At 35.0% G+C, this 20875-nt stretch overlaps 1 protein-coding gene across 1 annotated transcript; it reads right to left on the bottom strand.

Moving 5' to 3' along the window:
* Window positions 1–153: 153 nt before the first annotated feature.
* Window positions 154–10834, bottom strand: LOC126815488 (uncharacterized). The gene is made up of 3 exons (XM_050541160.2): window positions 10579–10834; window positions 9476–9603; window positions 154–1231 (listed from the first exon to the last, which is right to left on the bottom strand). Exons 1-3 carry the CDS (start codon window positions 10797–10799, stop codon window positions 651–653), a joined length of 930 nt encoding a protein of 309 aa, XP_050397117.1. The 5' UTR covers window positions 10800–10834; the 3' UTR covers window positions 154–650.
* Window positions 10835–20875: the final 10041 nt, after the last annotated feature.

Below are 20875 nucleotides of genomic sequence, written 5' to 3'. Positions count from 1 at the left end.
TAAGATAAACACGTAAATATAAGTTAAAATTTATATAACATTATAAGAAAAATTAAGTAAACATTATTTAAAATTTACAGCACATTATAAATAAGATAAATAAGTAAATATTAAACATACATTATGCAAGAGCTAAATCTTCCTATTGCAGGTATTTCTTTAGGCCTGAAATGTTTTCTAAATTATTAATTAGACATTAATTAACTGACCCAGGCCATAATCAACTCTCGATGGCATCGGATTTCTCCGATATAAAATAGATTAGAACGCTTCAGCTATATTTTGATTTAATCTAAAAATGGAGGAGCGATACTTAGCTTCGAACATCCAGTACGGTGGTTGAAATTATTGCACACGTCTTGTCAAACCTTCAAAGGCTAATATCTTCGCTCGCAAAAGAGTAATATGAATGAAAATTTCAAATTATTCATTATCTATTTTCGAACTATTATAGAAGATTGGCTAGCTCTTTATCCCAATCTTACATAATGTATCTTTATTTTATATTAAGAAAGCAGTATCGACAGAATTTACTCAACGACCCCGATGTTGCTTCAGCTGAAGAATTGGAGAACGAATGCTGGGACACTATCAACGTCACAAAATTGTTTATTGTGCCCAAATGATAGTCTCCATCAATTCTAAGTGCCTTACTGTCTGGGGTGTCTGAGTGTTGCCAAATGCTCTATTAGTTTGGGAGCATCAGATATGATTATCAAAGCCAATGGCAGGATAAAAAAGATTAGCCCAAAATAGCCAATAGTAGCTGAGCTGGTTCGTTCATCTTTCTGACTCACTTTTTTTCTAATAACGGACGACATTTTACTTTTGTCGATTTTTAATTCCTTGTAGATAGTGCTGATAGCGTCCTCAATCATTGCAGATGTCACAACCACAACGTCTCGACATACTTGCGATCGCAAAACTCCGTCAGATCCTAGGAACGCCACCCCAGTTGATGACGGTTGGACACCAAAGCCGGTGGTTAGGGAACATGGCTCCACTACTGTGGTGGTTGCAGTACTGGTTTCAATCACTGCTGTGGTGATTGGGGAACATGGCTCCACTACTGTGATGGTCGGGGAGCATGGTCCCACTACTGTGGTGGTTACAGCACTCGGTTCCCCTACTGGGGTGGTTGCAATTCTGGTTCCAAACACTACTGTGGTGGTTGCAATACTGGTTTCAATTACTGTAGTGGTGACAGTGGACACTGAAGCAATGGAGGTTGCTAAATAAATAGAAATGTTCATTCATTAAAACAAAATATACCGACCAAGGATCTAGCTAAAACACATCATTTTGCTCGTTTTATATCTGTTACATCGACCTTCAGTCTCAGAAAACATGGACATATTTACCAAAGCAAGAAGGGGTTTGGGTTTTATGAATTAATTTTCAATGGGGATTTATTTACTTTTGTATGCGTTCACTAAGTATACCTAGGGTTGAATCTCTTAAAAAAGGATACATAGAGAATATCCTACCAGTCTTTTTTGATACCAAAAAATATCATCACAAGTTGATAAAGTAACAAAAAACGAGGCTTCGCTCGGGGGTCATAACTCCGAAACCGGAAGTGGTAGACTAACGCCACCTTGTCACGAGACAAGAACCCCATCCCTAATCGTAAAGTATTGGATGTAACGTAACGTAACTATTTATAGAACACATAATGCTACATCTTGCCTATGTGGGAATTTTACTTTACCAGAATGATGATTGCTATACTTCATTTATATGGGTGTGATCGAATCTTATTTATTTGAGAAGATTACTTTACTATACTCGATGGTGGGGTAGGGTGATTAAGATTTTGTCGATTTCTTTACAAAACCGCTTGATTCATATGAGCATTCTTCGTTAACCACAAAATACCATTAAAGATAGATTGATTATAAGATATTATTAAAAACTGGAGTAAATCACAAAGTAATAATATTAATAGTCAGATTAGTCACAAGATATTATTATCAAAATTATATAACAACACGTGAGTGACACAAATAATAAAAATATGGTTTTAACCCGACTCCCGTACCAACTTGCCAGAGTTTAATGAAGCAATAATACCCGATGTTCTGACCTACAAGGCCACAAATACCTCAGACATGTTGCTGATAGTCCCGCATGCCTCTGTGGTCACATTTTTAAAGATCCTGATCACTACCTCTTGCAATGCTCTTTACATTCAAATGCACGAAAGGAAGCCATAGACAAATTACAATACGATCTTAAAAACATTAACTTTCTCTTGTTCGGGTCCACATCCCACTGTACCGATGTAAACAACAAGTTTATTGACATGTCCAACGGATTTTAATCTTGCTCATTAGCTTTTTAATTTTCAATATTAGTTTTAAATTTACGTGACGATTTAACCTGTAATATATATATTACATTTCCATCCATCGCATTATATATATATATAAATTGGAGACTCCTTTTATCCCTCGTAAAATCAAGGAAAACCCAAGATTGAACGAATCGGAGAACCAAGCAAAACGCAGAAACGAAGTTGACATACTAAAGATGCAAAATGAAATCGACTCCCTGTTTGAATTCTCTGCTAAACAAACAGAAGTCATTAATAAAGCAGAGACGGAACTATTGGCACATATTGAAGGACACCAAGACCAAGAACTAGTGGAACTTCTGAAAAATATGTGGAACAAAGAAATGTCTACGGAGGAAAATAAATCACACGCAATATGGAAAAAGAAGAAGGAATTCTTGATAAACTTACCTACGCGTGCTGAAGAAATGGAGGACACCCATACCGAGGCGAATGTTTGTCACAACACAGAGACACCTAATTCATCCAACGCAGCTCCACCCAGAAACACCTGGCAAATGGTCAACAATAAAAAGCGAAAACTAGGGACTAAACCCAAAGAACAACCAAGGGCACGTAATAATGGATATAAAAGACCGAATGTGCCGAAGAAAGATGGGAGAAACGTGACCAATGTGTCGAGCACCAACCAAGGGAATACCAAACAACAGCGGTCTGGGCACACTACGCAGGATCGCTTTTTTCAGAAAGGCCAATCCCAACCGCACCGACCACCCTCACAAAACCGACCCCCACAACAGTACAACAAGAAAACTCAGCGTCGCTCCAACAACGAAACCACAACACCCAATCGCGGGAACCAGTACACCCGAAAATAATTAATATATCATCCACAGTTATAAATGATCAAGAGATAAACCTCCTACAGAAAGGCCTGAAATTCACACCGACGCCTAGAGCCAATATACAGGAATTAGAGTGTGATATAAACGCTTTCTGTAGGAAGCTACGACTGAAGGTATTTTTCGGTGAAACAGATGAAACTGCGCCAGAGGATATTGTACGGAACAAAAGTCACTTCAATCCCAGGCGGGGCAAGGACGTGACGCTGGACAATTTCATTGACTATTTAACCAAGTTGCCACTTCCTATAAACCGCAACGCAAAATCAAATGTGTCGAAGGAGGAACAGTGTGCTATAAAATCTTTGAAATCTAACGACACGATCGTTATTAAGGAAAGCGATAAAGGGGGTGCCATAGTTATCATGGATGCGGAATATTATCAGAGAAACGTCCTTAAAATACTTGACGACAAACGGGTGTATACAACCCTAGATTCCAACCATGATAAAAGAACAATGGTATTAATAAACGCCTTAATCCAAGATCACAAAAACGAACTGACGTACAACGAACAGGATTATCTCCGAACATTTGAGTACAAAACAAGTCAGTTTTATGGTCTTCCAAAAATCCATAAATCCAAGATGATCAAGGAGTCTATTAAACACCAAAATGCCGAATTCATCAGTGTTTTCCAGCCAAGTGATCTCACATTCAGACCAATAATTGCCGGTCCGTGCTGCCCTACTAATAGACTATCAAATCTTATTGATATTTTTCTTAAGCCGTACGTGCCAATTGTAAAATCTGTTATTCGGGATGACATAGATTTTGTTAATAGATTGCCCCAAAATCTGAACGATGGCGACGTTTTCGTAACCATGGATGTTTGTAATATGTATGGCAACATTTCCCATGACCTATGCCTTCAGGCCATAGAATATTGGTTGGATAAACATCCTGAATGCAGTCATGAGAGAATTTCAAACAGCTTCATCCTCAAAGCTATACGAATCATCCTGACTAACAACACTTTTACATTTGGCGAAACCAATTACAAACAGATTCTTGGTATAGCGATGGGTACCAAGGCGGCACCACAATTAAGTAATTTAACAATGGGATTCCTTGAGAAAAAACTATACTCAATTGTAGAAATTGAACATGGGGTGGATTACAGATTATATTTAGAAAATCAGTTGAAACGATTCCTAGACGATATATTCTGTATTTGGAATGAACGAATTGGCAACATTGCAGATTTGCAAAAAATAATGAATGATTTAGATTTAAATATCAAATTCACAATTGAAACGAACGATCTGCAAATCGCATTCTTGGACGTTCTAGTGAAACGAAGGGGAGAACTCCTTATAACGGATATGTATTCCAAAGAAACAGATACCAAAAACTATCTTTCATATAAATCATGTCACCCACGCCATACCAAAAATAATATACCTTTTTCTTTAGCTAGAAAAATATGCACCATTGTGATAGATGAAAACCTCCGGGTTGTCAGATTACGTGAGCTAAAAAGAAATTTATTGAAACAGTATTACCCTCTCGAGGTAATAGAAGTTGGGATAAATAAGGCTTTGGCAATTGATATTCAAACACTGAGGGCTACTAAAGCAAAAGACAGTTCGGATAATATCATTAACTTTGTCGCTACTCATAACCCCCAACATCCCAACTTCTTTAAAACAATGTACGAGAGTAGGGCAATCCTGGCATCAAACGACAACCTCAGAATTAAATTTGATAAGGTTCAATTCATTAAATCACAAAGACAGCCACCTAATCTGAAGCGTCTCCTAACCAAAGCAAAATTCAATTCATCTATCACAAGGACCGGCTTTTATGTATCTAAATGCCCGGATCTTCGATGTAAATGTTGCGACCATATTACGCCAAATAGCAAATATAAGTTTACATTTAGTGTCAACGACAATATGAATTGTGACACAAAAAATCTCATATATGTCTTGACTTGCAATGGGTGTCTAAATTTTTACATAGGGGAGACGTCCACGCATCTACGGGATAGAGTACGCAACCATCGACGGGATTGTAATATTGAAAATGGGCCCTTATTTGTAAATAGACATATTTTTAAATGTGCACAACACCTACAAGTAAAATTCCAAATTTTCCCTTTTTATAAAATGAAAGTCGATGACACCACGAAAAGGAAATTAATGGAAAACCATTTTATTAAAAAATATGTTCCTCGACTTAATAGTCAATAAGTAACAATTGGCCATTAGCTTCATTAATTTTCTTAAATCTATCCCATGATTATCTTAAACTCATTGTTCATAAATTGAACCCCATATACTACAGATTAACACATGTGTGTACATGTTTCTATTAGTTAACGATATACTATGTAACCATAGACAATGGTAACTATAGCCAATTAAAACCACAGTGTTACTATGTAAATATGTATAAATATACTATACTGTCCATCTTTATACAATGACATTATTTATGAATAGTCCCAAGACGGACGAAAAGTACTTTAAAATGTTAAAATGTTATTAAACCAGAGTTGAAATCAGTTTGTGGTCGGCATACCTTTTTTTTTTTTATCTTTTCATCATTTACCGTGAAACAAAGTAGTGCAGCTTTGCGGTTGTGCTAATAATTTTGGATATATTAATATATAAATATGTGTGTAAAATAGAGTAAATGCGTCCATTATATACCTAGTTACCTACATTACTTTGAAAATTATATGAAACATGTCAGTAATAAAATAACTTTCTAGAATGGACGCATTTACTCTATTTTACGTATATTATCTACTTCTAACTATATATATATCCGTACAGGTAAAAAATTCTCCACTTTACTTCATTCTGACATACATTAAATCATATAAGCTAGCTGTCTGCCTTCTATGGGCGTCTTCAGATATTAATAATGTATATTATATATATTGTATATACACCCATTTTGTTCCTTTTTTTAATATTATGTATGTATATTATCTAGGGAGAGGGGTTTTACATAGGCTATATTTATATATATTTATGTATATACACCAATTTTGTTCCTTTATTTAATATTATGTATGTATATTATCTAGGGAGAGGGGTTTTACATAGGCTAAGCCTGTTCCCCAATCCCATTCAGACATCCTGAATAAAAATATTGTTTAATAGGCTAACCAATACAATAACAACCGATCCCCGGACCACAGGCCTGTAATTAATAATATATGACGTAAAGGTACTATACTGTTTATATTATATAAGATTTTGTACTGTTTAGGTATGGAAGAACAAACAGTTCTTTATTCAGTCCTTATTTCTTAATTCATAGTCCTTAATTCTTCTTTCTTCATTTGTTGTTGTATTTCGACATTTTCGACACTAAACTTAAAGTAGCTAAGTCCCTAACATAGACATTGAAAACACCAAATATCAACATTGGTGTTGTGATCTTACGGGAAAAAGATGGGCTTCTGATATCCAATAATTAGGAGAAAATAAACATTTTACCGTTGGTACACGAATCGTGTACTATAGTGCATTTCAGTGCCATATTTAACAAGGGACTCGTAGAAAGAGGCTAGATATATTCCATAAGTCATGTCAAACGGTGACGTCATATTCTTATCTGGAGAGCATGCGCAATAAATACTATCGGCATAGAGTGGAATAACCAGACGCTAGAGATTGCCATTGGATTGAGACTTCTGGCGGGTTTCGCCGAACATAACTGATTAGAAATTACAGTAAAAACAGAAACGATTGAATGTAAATCAGTTTATATACATTCACATTACATTAGTATATACGTTGCGACCCATTTGTGTCAATATCTAGATCCAAAATATTAGCGATTTAGCTCCTTTAACATTTGTATCTTAAAATCGATATTTGTTTTACAAATCATACATTTGTCATATCAGATTTGTAAAATGTATTTTAATTGTTTTTTAATATTAAGATAACATATATAATTAGATAATCAAATATTAGCCTCAATTTACATTGGAGAAATAAAACGAAAAACAAATCTGGAACAACAAATTTCTAAATACAGGTCTCCAAATACAAATCTTACAAAACATTTCTCCAAAAACATTTCTTCAACAACATTTCTCCAAACATATTTCTAGAAATCCATTGAACCGGAATATCATAACGACATGAGCGGAAATCAACCTGGCATACAATAAGTGACCATACAATAATGGGGAAATCCAGCAAGCATATATACATAATAAGAAAAATCGCTCGATGACCGCGACTCTAGTGAAACCACTTGCATAGTATGATGGCTTATCGAGAAAGAAAATAGAATGAAAAGTAGTCTTTTTTCAGAAATTAGGTTTTGTCTAATAGTGACATATTTCTTTTCTAGAACGAAAGAGTGTTTAATCATGAATGTGGCAGGAAATAGGTAATATATTGAAAGAAGGGATAAATAAATAAATACTATTATACGCGATAACCTGCATTTTAACTTTTAAATACACCCCCACCCCTTTCCAACCCGATCGATCAACTTTATAGTATCTAGTGTCATTCAACTGTAATACCTTTTTAAGCTATGTAATTGTAAATTTAAATGTGCCAGAATATAATTTACATTTCTGAAAAGGTTAATACCACTTCTTTTTAGTGGTATTCTGTGTGATATCTGGAATGTCGTAGTATGATCCGTATTTTGACATTTAAGACCCCTTCCACCCCTCCCAATCAATTAATAGAGTTATATAGCGTAGAACTTTTTGGCACATTTATATTTATGTACCGTGAAAAGAGATCAAAGTTCCACGGTACTAAATTTTATTAAGTGAGGGGAGGGCGGGATATTTAAAGTACCCCCCCCCCCCCAAAAAAAAAAAAAAAAACGATCTTAAGAAATTCTCGATATCTGTTCATATACAGCTGAAAGTATGTTTATTGTTTGCTAGAAAATGTAAATTATTTTCTTGCACATTTGTAATTACATACCTTGAAAAAGAATAAACTTTCAAAATATAAAATATTTTCTGACATATTTACGTACCTTGTTAAAGCAGATATAATTTGGATCGTCTGAACTCTATTTAGTGAGAGCAGAACAGTAGGACGTTAAACTCCATTCCATTTCATTTCATTTCTATTTAGTGAGGGGTGGGTATTTAAAAGTCAAAATACGCGTCTTTAATACGAAATTCTAGTTATCGAAAAATGCTTCAACCAAAAGTATTTATCTATCGCTCTTTGAATATAGTATCAGCTATTTTACTGGCAGGCTCGTGATTTAGAAGAGATAAAGCCCCCTTTCGTTTGTCCAAAGAAATATGTCGCTATCAAATAATAACTTAATGACTTAAAATAGACTACTTTCAATTTATTTTATTTAATGCTAGATCAGATTAACAATATATATAACACGACGCGATTTCAGATTTCACTAAAGTCGAGCGATATTTCTTATTGTATATATGTTTGCTCGATTCTCCTTTGTTGTATGGTGACTTATTGTATGCCAGGTTGATTTCCGCTTATGTCGTCATAATGTTCCGGTTCGGTGAATTTCGAGAAATGTTATTGAAGAAATGTTATTGAAGAAATGTTATTGGAGAAAAGTTTTGCAAGATTTGTATTTGGAGATTTGTATTTAGAAATTTGTTGTTCGAGATTTGATTTTCGTTTGAAAATTTAATTGCCGCAAACGCGTTTTCCTGCTATTTCAACCCGTGAATACAGCAAGTTCAATGTGTTCCAATATATCCTGCCTTAGGTGACTTACCCGAATCCCAAATCCCAAAACAACCAAAGTATGGGGGATTCGCGGTCTCCGAGAAAGTTTTGAAAATTTAACCTCCACAAATACGTTTTTCTCCTATTCTAGAAAAATCAAATTTCCAATCGGGTTGCAACCGAAATCCCACCCTATGCCGACCTGAATTCCAACCATCCAATCAGACTGTTCAAGCTGAATTCACAAATAATAATCGACGGCCGAAAAATGTCGCACAAAGTAGTGTGGCGCCAGACAAAATGTTTTAATCCATAATAAATTCAGCACAAATTCGTAGTATTCAATAAAAAGAAAAGTAAAATAGTGTTTTATTAGATTTCGGGCACTTTATTTTGCCAACTAGATGAAAGAAGTCAGACGTCAGATTGCCCGAAAGTTAGGGGAGCAGCTGCCCCCTGCCCCGCTGACTCTTACACCTATGTACGTTATGTGATACTGTTTAGGTTATTAAGCTACTGTACTGTTTACGCTATAAGATACTAGTACTGTTTGCGTTATATGACACTGTACTATCTGAGCTTTAGTAGTTTACGTTATATTAAATATTTGATTATATACATACATGGCAAGCCGATGATTGACTTTCTACAGTATACGATTTTGCCTTTCCCGCAATTCTTCCCAGTCGCCCAAATCAAATTACGTTTATCATGTCTAAATTTAGCATTTTCCCAGGCACTGTCGTCAAAACTGCAATAATATAATGTTATTGAGATTAGATAAATATTCAATATTACAATATTAGAAATGTTAAATTAGTAATATTGTTATTTTAAAACTCATAAAACAAGTATGGAGTAAACATTGTGTTATAACTAATAATTATCTTTTGATTACTAAATCCCACAAAGTCCCTCATTTATTTTTTTTCAAATACAGCGATTGAAAACTCAATTTCTTGTCAATCGGTTGACAATAAAATGATCGCGTCTGTACAGTAAGCGATCCTTATACGGCATTTAGTAACTGAACATATGATATAAAACATGATATTGTACAGTTAGAGGAGTTATGATATATTTCGAGCGGGGCATATATTATTATAATTTATAAAATTTAAAGTCTGAGTATTTAAGCGCCCTATTATGTCTGTCTGATTATGAAATAAATTCTAATGATGCGAACGATCCGCTGACAAACATGTATTCAGCCCAGTTCGATAGAATCGAATTGGAATCTTTTGTTTATATTCTTTCCGCTTAATCCTGTCCCTGCACCATATGAACACACGTATGGCACCACCAAAGGAGTCCAGGTTAGGGTACAAATTATCAAACACTGTATAATAATTAATGTACCATCTTCATTTGACCAGTCGGTGCAGAACAGTAGGATGCTAAACTCCATTTCATTTCATTTCATAAGAGTATAAATAAACCCTATCGATTTTTCAGTCTTACGTGACCTGCAGTTCCAGCGAAAGGGGAATTGGGTGGTCTAGTGGTGCGCGTGAAACCATGAGGTCTGCTATAAGGTCAAGGGAAGTTGTTTCGATTGACCGCTTGTACGTCCAACCTAGTGGGTTTTCTCCACAATTACCGTGAGAGGGAAGACTAATGAATATTTCTGGCAATCGCCTCAGATGATTTTTTTTCTTTTCAAGATCATGTTTTTAATATAATTACATACTGGTTTATGTCGACTATAACTGATGTTTTGGCTTACCTGACATTTTGCCAACCTACTTCCTTTCTATCTGAACATTTCCAGGTTGTATCAGTTTTAACTCCGTTACTCAAGTTAACTTTGAGGCCACAGACCCCTCCATTATCCTCACATCTGAAAGCCACAACTTGCGTACTGTTTAGTATATTGATGGGTGATGAGTAGCCATATTTGTTATCATTATCATGACTATATTGAACACCATCCGCATAAAATGTCATGTAGTCATCACACGTTGCATTTCCAGTTATATTCGGATGTTCTACATAAAAATAAAATATAGACTTCATAAGAAGGAGCCGACGGCTCGCTTAAAACCATTCTAAGTGAATTAACTGGACAACTAATTTAAAGGCCCAATACCACTCTTGTTCTAACTGAATGAATAATATGTCCCAATCTTTATTCTGGGCAACAAATTGTACTATTTTACAATATTCCAATTAATTGATGATACAAATTTCATCTTAACACACCTGATTTAAAAAATTGGAAAAATTCAACTAAATGATTTGAAAAGCCTGACGTAAAGCTTTTCAAATGTGACTTGGATTTAAAAATATTTTTGAACCCTTTGGACAAGTAGAATAGGATTTAATGGATAATTTACACAACAGGTAGGACACTAACACATCTAGTACTTAGAATAAGGCTATTTGTTTATTTTCTGGAGCTGTCAAGCCAGCGAGAGTGTTATTGTCCCTTTAAAGCGTTACTTGATTGTTTAAAACGAAAACATACGGAACAATAGTCGCCTTCTCATATTATCAGCACATAACATTTATTCGTTTTGTTGTGAATCTTCCGTTAGTTGTAATTTTTACAGCAGAATCAAAATTACGCTGGAAATTAAGCAGTCCCGATCATCAAGTCGCATTATTCATATTTTTGGCGTTCGCCGATTTGGGACACCGTTTACTTGAGCCCTAATTTAAAGCGTTACAAGGATGGTATAAATCATTTGCTAGAGTTAAGATATGGCGTCACATCCAAATAAGATCAATTATTTTAATTTTTTATTTAAAGGCTCTGATTGTTATTTGATCCCTTGTAAATTATAAAAGTGTGCAAGAATTGAAATCTAATGGATTTTATGACACGCGAGCACCATCCGGTCTATATTGTGCTAAACATAAATTAAATAATATAAAAAGATACACATACATATTATAAATAAATACACACAAATAAAAACTAAATATATCAATGCAAGGAATAAATTTAAGTTAGATATATACAATTCATAAGAGAACTTTAGCTGATATAAAAGGTTCCACAGTTGGTTATAGACCCGGTTGTGCGAATAGCTACTTCAGCAACTGACAATATTTCTGTTCAAAATATATTATACAAAAGTTGATTGAGACTAAAGTTGAGAGAGAGAGAGAGAGAGAGAGAGAGAGAGAGAGATACCTCTAATCATTGCACTTTGTGCTTAGAAGTGAACGTAAGCTTTACTTGAAATAAGTCAAAACTATACTTAACAAATACGAATCCGAGATCGAACCCTCGCCATGCATATATAGCAGCCCTGTGTTGAATCTCCGATTATCGATTGTAGTTTACAGATTCACGATTATCTCAATATCAGCCGATTTAATGATATCAAGTCTCTCAAAACAGCGCAATGTAAAACAGATAGATAATTTCTCTCAAAACAGCACAACAGCACAAAATGGCAATAATCAAGAACACAAACCACGTGGGTCAAATAGAATCTTACGACAAACGTTGAGTTGTATACGAAGTGCTGATAACGTTCTGCTGAGAAAGTTCTGCCCCCAGACTGGACTGGTCCGGCCTATATAGTTTTAGGAAATTCTAGAACTTTCTGGAATATTCTCCACAACTCTCCAGAACTTTCCAACTTTTTCTACCCCCCCCCCACTGCCCTTCCCAGAACCTTCCATTCATTTCTAAACACTGTTTCAAGAAGTTTCCATGGGTTCTAGGAGTTTTCAAATGACGATTCTAGAAAATTCAATCGCCTAAACTGGTAATAAACGATAAATTTAGATTAATTATCATGACCTCATCACAAACTCCGAAGATCGTTATGGTTCCTCCCAGGAACTCTGAGAATATTCTCCACAACTTTCCAGAACTTTCCAACTTTTTCTAGAACCCTCCAGAACCTTCTAATTATTTCTAAACACTGGTTTCTAGACGTTTCCATGGTTTCTAGAAGTTTCCATGGTTTCTAGAAGTTTTCAAATGATGATTCTAGAAAATTCAATCGCCTAAAATGGTAATAAACGATAAATTTAGATTAATTATCATGACCTCATCACAAACTCTGAAGTTCGTTATGGTTCCTCCCAGGAACTCTGAGTATACTTTCTACAATTTTCCAGAACTTTCCAACTTTTTCTAGAACTCTCCAGAACCTTCCAATTATTTCTAAACACTGTTTTCTAGACGTTTTCAAATGACGATTCTAGAAAATTCAATCGCCTAAAATGGTAATAGACGAGAGATTTAGATGAATTATCATGACCTCATCGCAAACTTTGAAGTTTGTTATGGTTCCTCCCAGAAACTCTGAGAACATAATCGCAACAAAACTGACCTGCAGAGCGTTTATAACAATTGCTATATTTTATTGACAATATATTATAAATTTTAATGTGAACGTACCAAAATCGATTTTGGAACAGTTGCAAGAAACTTCTTAAAAGGAACTGGGCGTCTTTGATTTAGGTAAAGATAAAGTCTTGAATTAGATTAGTTAGTGTGGAGGCAAGCTCTATACATTTAAAGTTTTGTTTCGAAGCATTAGCAAAAGAAGGACTCTTTTCTAATTTTAATTAAATTTGTTATATGCTGTGCCGACAGTAATATTATTAACAGTACAAAGTAATCACAACGAATTATTAAACGTGTAAGGCACAAGATGTTATTAAAAGTATAAGTCACAAGATATTATCAAATGTGGGAGTAATCACAAGATTTTATTAAAAGTGGTAGTAATCACAACATATTATTAAAAGTGGGAGTAATCACAAGATATTATTAAAAGTGGGAGTAATTACAAGATAGTATTAAACGTAGGAGTAAACACAAGAAATTATTAAAAGTAGGAGTAATTACAAGATATTAAAAGTGGGAGTAATCACAAGATATTATTAAAAGTGGGAGTAATTACAAGATAGTATTAAAAGTAGGAGTAAACACAAGAACTTATTAAAAGTAGGAGTAATTACAAGATAATAAAAGTGGAAGTAATCACAAGATATTATTAAAGTAGGAGTAAACACAAGAAATTATCAAAAGTAGGAGTAATTACAACATATTATTAAAAGTAGGAGTAATCACAACATATTATTAAAAGTAGGAGTAAATTACAAGATATCAAATATACGCGGAATTTCAATCGGAGTTAACCGACGCAAGTAGGATTAATTACAAGATATTATTAAAAGTAGGAGTAATTACAAGATATCAAGAAGTTCAGTCGGAGTAAACCGACGCAAGTAGGAGTAATTACAAGATATTATTTAAAGTAGGAGTAATTACAAGTTATCAAAAAGTTCAGTCGGATTAAACCGACGCAAGTAGGAGTAATTAGAATTACAAGATATCAAAAAATACGCGGATAAAAACCGACGCAATATTTGTTTAGTTTTTACAATCATTTCCTTACTTTCGATCTTTGAATACGAAAACGAAATCGATTTATCATTATATAATGGTACATGTTTTGCGCACCTATATATAAAAGATAAACAACTCAACTCAAGCTCTGAATCCACGTACATCAAATACAAAAGCAAGGAATAAACATAATAAAATAAAACTAGATATATAGATATATTTAACTTACTGATCTCGGAACAAACACGACCCTGTAAAACAAATAATATTACACCGGCAATGGCTATCGTGTATTTTACCCAAATTACCATCTTTGATATCAACCTGAATATTACTTTTTATAAAATAAAACCACTGCTGGTAAAAGCAGTTTCTGATCGACGCTTGTTCCGCTGTCCAGAGAGAGAGAGAGAGAGTCAGCTATGCATATCATGTAATATAATTCTGATATATATAAAAAATTAAAATATCAGTGAATCCATGGGGATAATCAATATACTAATTAATATTCATAAGTTAGTGAATGATATAACTATGGCATACTCGAATCAATAAATATGTTCATGTACATTACATGTATATCTTAGCTATAAGATAATTATATCTAAATGAGATGTGGTATCTAGTGTTCTAGAGCGAGTCAGTATAGCATGACTCTTACACGGACACCCAACACTAATTATAAACGATAATAGGCAATGGTATTACAAAAGTACAATAAATATTTGTTAGCTGTGTGAACACTTCACATAAGAACTGGTGTCAGATGTTCTAGAAGGGGTAAGTATATTCCTTTTCGTGCAATTGGACAATAATTGACCCTGGAAGCCGGAAGCACAAGTTGGAATACATCTTCCTAGCCTAATGCTACAATCCGTACAAACAGAGCCGCAGGTCGATCCTTTGTGAAATGATTAGGTGAAAAATGATAGCAAATGTTACAAAAAGAGTCAAAAAACCAGCATGTTCACTATCATCTCCGGATTGCAATCTAGTAATCTAATATATGATTAGATGTTGATGCCCGGGGCCAACTGCTCGATTGTATACCCCAAGACTAAAGTATAGGACCAACTACTGCCCCCCCCCCCCCCATCCGTCCTGTCTAGTCTTAAAACTATTGTAAAGATCAAACTTTTTAAAATTATCGGGGTTAAATATGAATTATATAAGATTTAAATAAAGAACCGGACGTTCTTGCTATAATAGTTCAATAATAGATAGTGAAAAATGAATATATTACAAATTTCATTCACATTATTTTTTTCTGGACGAGGTTATGACAGTTTAAGATATAGCGCAGAACTATCATCATCGTAGCAACAGTATTTGACAGTTTGAAGTTTTAAATCTCGCGGATGTTTAAATCCAATTTTTATGAGAAAAGTGTCATAATTGTGCTTTATCCTTTATCGTCAGATGGAGCGACAGGATTGGCACTCAAAGCGCGAGAATATGATATAGACATGTGATATCACAATTAATGCTTTGCATCAATAAAACTGAAACACAATGTCATCGTATTAATTCATAATAAAAATTGACGTCAAACAGGATGTTGGATTTCTGTGTTTAAAAAGATCAATGTGTATGTATATGCGCCAAAATGACGAGAGACCATGAATTTCTCAAAAAATTTCAAGCCGAGGGTGTGGGGGGAGGGGGTACATTTTCTTAGGAACCGGGCAAACCCCCTCCTGCAAAAAATCCTGGATCCGCCCCTGCTGACATACTACCTCATCATTGTGAAAAACTAACATAATAATTTAATTATATTATAGTGTCACTAACGGGGTGATCAAGCGTTTACAAGATCATCCAAACATTACCAAATATCTCCCAATATTGTAACACAATATTACCAAATTCAACCACATATATACTACCTTATCAATATTATAAAAACTGAAAGAATTCTTCAATTACTTCTACACTACAATTAATTAATTCGTATGAAAAGTATATTTTACGGTAATCTATTTATAGTATCAGTGATACATGGAACGGCTAAACATTGAATAAATAACTTTTTTTCCCACAAACGAACGTGTTGTTGTTCGAATAATTGTACTTTTATCTCATTTTTGGTAATATTGACCCATTATTTTACAGAAATTGTACGATTTTAATAGTATGGGTTAATACTTGTTAGGATCAAGATGATCAAGGGGAAATAACTGGAATAGCGAGGCTTTGGCCATCACTTGTACCGTACATGTTTTGCAAGTTTTCCACGAATTAACATCTCTGATTTAAAATAAAATTGAAGTATTGTTTAGTTTTTTACAATAATGAGGTAGTGCTTGGTAGTATTTATTGGGTTGTATTGGGTAGTATTGGGTATATCGTCCTGCACTACCAGTTCAGTCATTACTTAGCACATTATGTCGTTTCGTTAAAACAGAGGCAGTATGCATGATCTGATTTATTATATATATACATGTATATATATATATTGTTTGTAATCAATTGTTTTCAGGGTTATAATCAAGTTATAAAATATTAATATCACCTATGTATTCGTATGTTATATGATGTCTTTGTATGCTATTTTGTATTCGTATGCCACATTATGTTATCATTGTATGCTATTTTATATTTGTATGTCATATGATATCATATATTGCAAATTCAAATTAATAATTCATTATTTCTATTTTAAATGGATTATTGAATGCTATGGCGGTTGAATGCAGTTGACTCAATAGCAAACTCGGCCATCCAAACCCCACAAAAAGTTTAAAAGTAGTCCCTTAAAAACATAGCGAGAGAGAGAGAGAGAGTGAGAGCGCGCGCGCGAGAGAGGGAGAGAGAGAGACAGACAGACACAGAGAGAGAGAGAGAGAGAGAGAGAGAGAGATGGGTTTAACGTCCACTCGACACAAACTAGGTCATTTCGGGACTAACATATGGTTTAATTTTATTTCAATAATTCGCTAGCGCGTAGGGGTCTTTAACAGTGGGAGGACCCGGAGAAAACCCACGAGGTTGGACAGGCGACCCCACTCCATGTCACGTACAAACGCGAGGAATCGAAACCACGCCAGTTGACTCAATAGCAGACTCGGCCATCCACCCCCCCCCCACACACACACACACACAAAAAGTTTAAAAATAGTCCCTTATAAAAACATAGTGAGAGAGAGAGAGAGAGAGAGAGAGAGAGAGAGATGGGGTTTAACGTCCACTCGACACAAACTAGGTCATTTCGGGACTATGGTTTAATTTTATTTCAATAAATCGCCTGCGCGTAGGGGTCTTTAGCTGTGGGAGGAAACCGGAGGACCCGGAGAAAACCCACGAGGTTGGACAGGCGACCCTACTCCTTGTCACGTACAACCGGGGAATCGAAACCACGCCACTTGACTCAATGACAGACTTTATGATACAGCGCGAACACGCTAACCATTCAGCCCCCCGCCCCCCCCCCCCCCCCCCCAAAAAAAAACAAACAAAACAACATAGCAGATATTATAGACCGAAAAAATAGTTTAATGCTAAAACAAAGACGGTTTTCCACATTTATTGATTGTAATGTAAGTCTTATTGATTGTAATGTATATATCCAGGCATCCTTGTAGGAATTTGTGACTTACAATGTTGTGTTGTGTAACCTGTAGATGTGTAGCGCTGAATATTGCTTCATATTTTCCAAAGTTCCAAATTCCAAAGTCACTACTAATTATTTTCATCCATTTTAGTATTGTTCAGTATCATCTCAAGCACATTTGATACCAAAAACAGGGCATTAAAATAGTTGTAAATGCTTTTTTGAGGACTCCATTTTAGGTGTTGTGACAATTTCTGCCAGTTTACCGTTCCCTTCGATGAAATCCGTTATCCCCTTTCTTCTGTTTTCGACAGAAGACGAAGGGATAGGCCTCTAATATATCCCCGAGTGATTGCACTTGATTCTGAGATTTCAATCGTCAAGTTTAAACAACTCGAACTCTCAGTTACAAATTTTATTGTAATGCAAACAAGTCAACTGAAAAGATACAAAAATTAAACAGAACGCCACCAATCATATTATCGTTTCGTTTTGTTTTATACTTTAGATGGCCTACACTACATGAAGTTGTAGCGATAGGTCGCGTCAGAGGTCATACGGGCGGCTTTTGACCCTATGACGTCAGATATTTGATTAACCAATCAGCATTGATGTTTCTAATGGATTATCCACAGTTCCATGCAAAACATGCCTAAAGCTCGCCGTAATAGACCGTTCCATTGGCTAATTCCTAACACCATCCATAACCCGTCAATGATAACAACTCTTCCAGATCCTAGTGTAGTAAAGACAAGTAAAACGAAATTTTGAACTATAAAAAACGAAACGAATGACACTGATATTTTTATCGGCGTTTAGCACGTGAAAATAAAGTTAGTTCCGTGACACGTTTAGACATTGTACTTACTTTAACAGAGGGATTATGGAGAAATACATTTTAGATTATTTTTAAGACTTGGTCGCCTTATTTTGGAAGGATTTGCGAGTTTATGGCCACCTTTTTAATGGCGCTTGTGAACTCGACTTTTTTCATCACTGTTTTCATACAAGTAAATTTGCTTAGCTCTAAGTAAATATTTATAAATGCACAATTTTGATTGCCTACATAACTATGTTATGTTACTATTTTTTTTTAGAATATGTCTCATAAACTTGAAATGAAATCTTCCTACAGAAGCATTAAAGTGACACTACCACTTTTTGAAATATTAAAAAATAAAAAAAGTGAAATTTGCCAAAAGTTCACGACACTTTTGTACATTTCACATATTCCGCATAAGTCAACATCACCACTGTGTAAAAATGGAACGTTTGTAAATCGTGTAATGGTAAAAGGGTAATGCACAAATTGGGTTTTAATTTTATTAGAAATTCGTCCGTTTGTTTTGCAGCAGTAATACCTGTTTTCTAGAATTATTTTCAGGGCTGTTTCTAAACGTTTATTTAAGATAAATACACGTATTCTTACATTAATTTTTGTGTCTCTTTTTTGGTTACCTGGGCCCTTATTCACGAAAACTTAAACTAAGATACAATCGAAATTTTAAGAAATACTGCAATTCGATTGGCTGACCAGTAAAATCAATTTGCATATATCCAATTTGCATATTGGTCAGCCAATCGAATTGCAGTATTTCTTAAAATTTCGATTGTATCTTAGTTTAAGTTTTCGAGAATAAGGGCCCAGTATTTTAAAATTTCTCACTGTTCATTAGATAGGGAGCCACGGTGGCTCAGTGAGTAATATGTTGGCTCGCTAACTTGGAGGTTCCGTGTTCGATCCCTATATTGTCAGTGGTGCAAGACGGGGGCTTGGCAAGGGACAACGTTTAGTCCTTAGGATGGACGGAAAACCGAGGTCGCGCGTGTACACATTGGCGTACATGTCAAAGAACCCTTGGCGGTTGGAATTCGATGTAATAGTAGGTCGGGGTGCCGTTGTCCGGGTAACATTTCCCTCGCGTCACACTGTATGGCGTATGCCAGTCTTCATTAGCTCAGTCGGAGCAGGACAGTAGGACGTTAATCCACATTTCATTTCTTAGATAGATATTCATAATATTGCATTGCTACCAAAATGTTTCCCACAGAACACTTATTTTCAGCAGTAGAATGCATGTTAAACTCTAGAATAATGTGTCAATTTCGTACAATATCTTTTAATTTCATTAGTGAGTGTGAGACTGGGGATGGAGGGTGGGGAGATGTGGGAGAGAACTAGGATATTTGTGAAGGTTTGAAAGTTCCCGTGCGAAAAAACCCGGATCATTGTTTTGCCTCCTATTTATAGACCAAACATAAATCTCTCTTATCTACCGTTTTCATGCTAGAACTGTTGGAAAGTCTTTGAAATTTGAGCGTAGGAGTAAGTAGGCAAACCGCCATGACTATTGCATATTATGGAGCGGGTCTGGTTAATTTTGGGTATGTCATCTAATAATAAATAATAATAATACATTCTTAATATAGCGCATTCTACAAACATAACATAAATATCACTAAAAATGCATGGCAAAGTCTCAACGCGCTTTACAGAGACATGGGTTATAAAAATATATTATGATTTAAAAATTCAACGATGATATGTTGTTCATATAATAAAGTCTAGTGAATAAAAATACGTAAAAGACAGTAAAGGTGATTTGGCTAGTAAGATATTTCGTCACACGATTCAGAGAATTGATCAGCAAGTGAAATGACGTTTGAAGAGCATGGTATAATTAGTATAATTACTACAGTACCAGGTTTAACTTTATCACACTGATCCGCAGTGAATATTTGCTTGGCCGCAACAATCACTGATAAGGATGACATTGATGCGGCTTAATGAGCTAGAAATATTAACTTTTTTCCTGCGACAAATTAAATTCTAAAACATTTTTTGTATATATTGGAAAAATAAATAAAGGCGTTTGACGTATTTGTAGGTAAAAATTATTTCCGATTTAGTGTAAATGGGTATTAAATTGACTAAAATGCAGCATTCTCTCCGAAGCAGTTATGTCTTATGTAAACAATGCACGCGCCATTCAGCCAATGATTCACACGGCGTGCTGTGACAGCACGTGTTAAGGCAGTCATCTATGACAGAGATATTATACGAGACTCGTAATTCTCTGTGAAACAGATTGTAACTTTATATGTAGATTATATCAATATTACAAAGTTACAACCCTCGGACTGTCAGTGGGG

This window comes from Patella vulgata, chromosome 3 (assembly GCF_932274485.2).
Source record: "Patella vulgata chromosome 3, xgPatVulg1.2, whole genome shotgun sequence".
Lineage (NCBI taxonomy): Eukaryota > Metazoa > Mollusca > Gastropoda > Patellidae > Patella > Patella vulgata.
Note: the sequence above shows the minus strand (reverse complement) of the source record. Positions and strands in the feature narration are given on the sequence as shown.